The sequence below is a fragment of the Marmota marmota genome, unplaced genomic scaffold (genome assembly GCF_001458135.2).
Source record: "Marmota marmota marmota unplaced genomic scaffold, marMar, whole genome shotgun sequence".
Taxonomy (NCBI): domain Eukaryota; kingdom Metazoa; phylum Chordata; class Mammalia; order Rodentia; family Sciuridae; genus Marmota; species Marmota marmota.
Genome location: NW_026000168.1, coordinates 18,750,767 through 18,754,736, shown reverse-complemented (window position 1 = coordinate 18,754,736; position 3,970 = coordinate 18,750,767). Strand labels below are relative to the sequence as shown.

At 61.3% G+C, this 3,970-nt stretch overlaps 1 protein-coding gene across 1 annotated transcript in view; it reads right to left on the bottom strand.

Annotated features, from left to right (window-relative positions):
* Positions 1-1,629: 1,629 nt before the first annotated feature.
* Positions 1,630-3,970, bottom strand: part of LOC107150167 (fibulin-2) — a 34,057-nt gene continuing 31,716 nt past the window's right edge. The window contains exon 13 of the mRNA XM_048786977.1: positions 1,630-1,691. Within this exon, the coding sequence (XP_048642934.1) occupies positions 1,630-1,691 (62 nt within the window). The remainder of the gene's footprint in view (positions 1,692-3,970) is intronic.

The window sequence follows — 3,970 nt, the reverse complement described above, 5'->3', positions numbered from 1 at the left end:
TGGCCTCCGCCCCCCGCTGGCCTTTCTTCGCCTACCCAGGAGGAGACGAGGCTGGGACCCCAACAGCCACGGCTCCCCGCTGACCCCGGTGCCTGCACTCGCTCTGGGGAGCCCCGCAGCCCCCAGAGACCGCGCCACACCCTCCCGGGAAGGAGCCGCCCCGCCGCCGCCCAGGGGCCTGAGTCTGAGTCGGGCGCATGCGCGGACAGGCCGGGGCCGGGACTCCAGGAGCAGCGCAGGCGCACAGCCCGCAGGCCGGGAAGGCCCACCCGGGCACCGCGCATGCGCCGCAGGCTCCCTGCGCGCAGTGTCGCTCCGGTTGTGGGAACTCGCTGGTGGCCGCGCGGCGCGTTCTGCGCTTGCAGACCTGGGCCTGGGGCACCGTGTGGCGCGGCCCTGGGGACGCTGGAGTCAGGGCAAGAAGGCGCCAGGGCTGCTCTAGGGCAGGGCCGACTGAGGACCCAGCGCCATGCTCCGCGTTCCTGGATTTCCAGCAGGGTCTGCTTGCCCTGGCCCCTGTGTCTGAAAGCCCCCTGTGATTTTCCTGCCACCAGTGGGACATAGCAAAGCACTATCCCCCATCAGCTTCCAGAAGACTGTCTGAAAACACATCTGGTACCCGCAGCGTGGCTCTTTTTCTTCTTCCCTCCTTCCTCCAACCTGCTACTTCATCCAGATGTGATGGCTGGAACTGTGGCAGCCATTCTGGACCACAAGGGCAAGATCTCCTCCTCGGGTTCGTGGAACCAGACGCTAAAAGGAGGCTAGTTCGCTTGTCAGATCTGTGCCACGTTCCTGAGAGTTTAAATAGGAAAGGGACAGAAGTCCCTCTCTTGAGGCGGTGCTCTCCGGGGGCTTTCGTTGGCACTACTGTTGTACACTGGGCACATCTGAGACCTGAGTCAGACATGGATCTGTGTTGAGTCTAGACGATGAGTCAGAACACAGCCAGCGCCTAACCTAGGCCTCTCCTGATAGGTCAGAAGTCCCTATGACTCAACATCGCGGAGGCCAGTCCCCTGCCTCCCTCCTACCCATGAGGGCCTCAGGGGACCTGGGCTCTGCCAACGGCCTCCCTGTGGGCACAGACCTGAGCCAACCCTGCTTCTCTGGGGCCAGCCACCTGCCTCCACACCCCTCTCTCACTGCTTCCCCCAGGGGCCCACGATTCCTGACTTCCGACTCACCATTCCTTCCCAGGCTAAGCCAGCAAGGTCTCGCTCGCCTGTCATCCCAGCCACTCAGGAGGCCGAGGCAGGAGGATCGCAAGTTCAAAGCCAGCCTCAGCAACAGCGAGGCCCCGAGCAACTCAGTGAGACCCTGTCTCTAAATAAATTACGGAAAGGTCTGGGGACGGGGCTCAGGGGTTAAGCACCCCTGGGATCAGTTCTCAGTACCAGAAAGAAATAAGAAAGAATCAAAGGAGAGAGTCCAGACTCCCTGGGCGGCCTCCCCAAGTCCTGAGTTTCTACTGCTGCAGGAATGCAAAGAGCTGCCATCTGCCCCGGTCCCTGCGGGGCCAAGGAAGGGCCCAGGGCTGTCCACGTCATTAGTGCCGAGTGCTTTTTATATAGGATCAGCCTGGATTTTATGGCCGTGTCTAGAGGAAGCCCAGCCGCTAAGCCCATTTCACAGATTAGAGGACTGAGGCAGGGACAGCTCCCGGGGTGGCCCAGCTGACGGGTTCAGGTCTCCCCCCCACCCCAGGCGTGTGCCACCACCTCAAGGTCTCCCTCTTCCTGGGCCTCGCTGTCCCTGGGACCTGGAGCCGCCCCGCCCAACCCCCCCCCCCACAGTCGGGACAAGACTCCAACTTGCAGGAGAAATATTCAGAAATGAGAGGAGAAAGTAAGTCCCGCCCCGTGCATGCCTCGAGTATTTAAATTCTTTTTCATAATTATCTCAAATAGTAATTATGGAAGGAGCAGATGGTGCTTATCACCGACAAGAACCCACCTGCCCTGCCCGGGTTGTTCTCAAAAGTGGAAGTGCCGAAATGATTTTCTTTTTTTTTTTCTGAATCGCTTCAATGGCTGTTTTTACTGTAAATACCAGGAAGATGCCCGGGGCACGGCAGCCACGGGGGGCTGCGAGGAACAACTGCCAAAGGCCGCAGCTACCTCAGCAGGACACCCAGAGGAAAGAGGCGAAGAGCTTCTGCCCGGTAATGGGGCGACTGTAGTCTCCTGGAAGGTTTTACTACCAGGACAGGGGCTCCCAGGGGGCACCCCAAAGCCCCTTCCCTCCTCTCTGCCTCCAGGTCCCACCTGCGCCATCACTACCCCCTCCACCTGGCCCTCCGGGGCTGCCCACTCGCCGGAGATACAGCATGCATCCCAAAGAACATTCAAACCCCAGGGGCTCCTCTGCAGGCAGCGGGGAAGATGGGGCCTCCGCTCCCCTGGGAGGTCCTAAGAGTCCAAAGAAAGGGACCAGGTTGTGGAGATCTGCAGGCCTCCATCTGGCCCTGGGGACGTGGAGGGGGGACAGGGACACCAGGAGTCACAGCCCTAGGAACGAAGAGCCCCAAGGTCATGGCAGGATAGGACCTGGGCAGGAAGTAGCCCCCGGGATGCCAGGACTGTGTCTGTCACAGGGAGGGGCTGTCCAGGCTGGGGGCAGAGGAGGGGACAGGGACCCAGGCGTCTGCAGCCCCTGCTGCCAGAGAGTCCCCTGAGCGCTCACGGTCCGCCCAGCTGCGTCCTCTGCTGCCCCCGTGTGGTCAAAAGGGGTTGCTGCAGCCTTGCGGAGCGGGCCTCAGAGAGGGGCGACCCGCTCTGGACAGAAGGCCAGGGGACACGGGGTGCAAGACGGGAGGGAGGGCGCCGTGCCTCCCTGGGTCTCACTCACTCCACCCGCGCCACTCAGCCACGTGTGACAAGCGAGCACATTCCCCCTGCCCAGCCTTGGCCCTTGCAGAAGGTGGCAGCCTCAGCAGGGGAAAGGACTCGATGGCTCAGGGGACAGCCAGGGCACGGAGGGCTGCTGTCCCCTGTGCAGCAACCTTCCAGGAGGAAGGGCAAAGCTTGGCCTGGTTGCAGAGACAGCTAATCACCTTTGCTGAGCACCTACTGAATGCCACAATCCCCTTTACTGAGCACCCACTGTATGCCACAATCCCCTTTACTGAGTACCTGCTGTATACCACTAGTCACCTTTATTGAGCAACTACTATATGCCACTAATTACCTTTATTGAGCACCCACTGTATGCCACAATCGCCTTTATTGAGCACTTACTGTATACCACATCCCATCCTGAACAGCAGCCCTGCATTCGTCCACGACCCTATTTTACAGATCCAGAGACTGAGGTCCCAGTGCTCAGTGGCTTTCCCACGCTATGCAGGCGGTCCGTGTCCCCAAGGCCATGGCCCTGGCCTGGCACAGACTGCAACTCTACGGCTCAACCTTTTGGGACTTCTTGTTTCCTTTTCTTCCCAGAAGCAGAAAAGACGGATCCAGCCGTCCACTGGGTGCTTCTGGTGACCTGTGGGGGACACTCTGCTGCAAGTCTCTGGTCTTCCGATTGCCAAGTCTCTCGGGGAGGAAGCCAGGCACAGAGAAGCTGAGGAACTTGCCCAGGGTCACACAGCTGGGAAACGCGGAGAGTCTGACTCCGACCCTGAACTCCCCGGACTCTGGCCCTGGGATGTGACAGAGCAGAGGAGGGTGGCTGGGGACGCCCCCTGTGGAGGGATCCCGGGACCCCCCACCTTCTGCTTTCTGGGAAGGATGGGGGTGCAGAGCTTTCTGACCACCTGCCCTTGAGCCAAGTGGCCTGCGACCCCCTGAGGTCCGTCCCCCTGGGGCTAGGGGTCCTCTGAGCAGTGCCAGGGAAGGTGGCGCCTAGAGGAGGATCCCCAGGGCCTTTTTGGCGTCTCCCTCCAGCCCAGGCCCCGCTCAGGGGACCGTCACCTGCTCCAGAGCCGGGGACGGGGCAGGGGCCAGGGCGGTGGGTCCCGGGCACC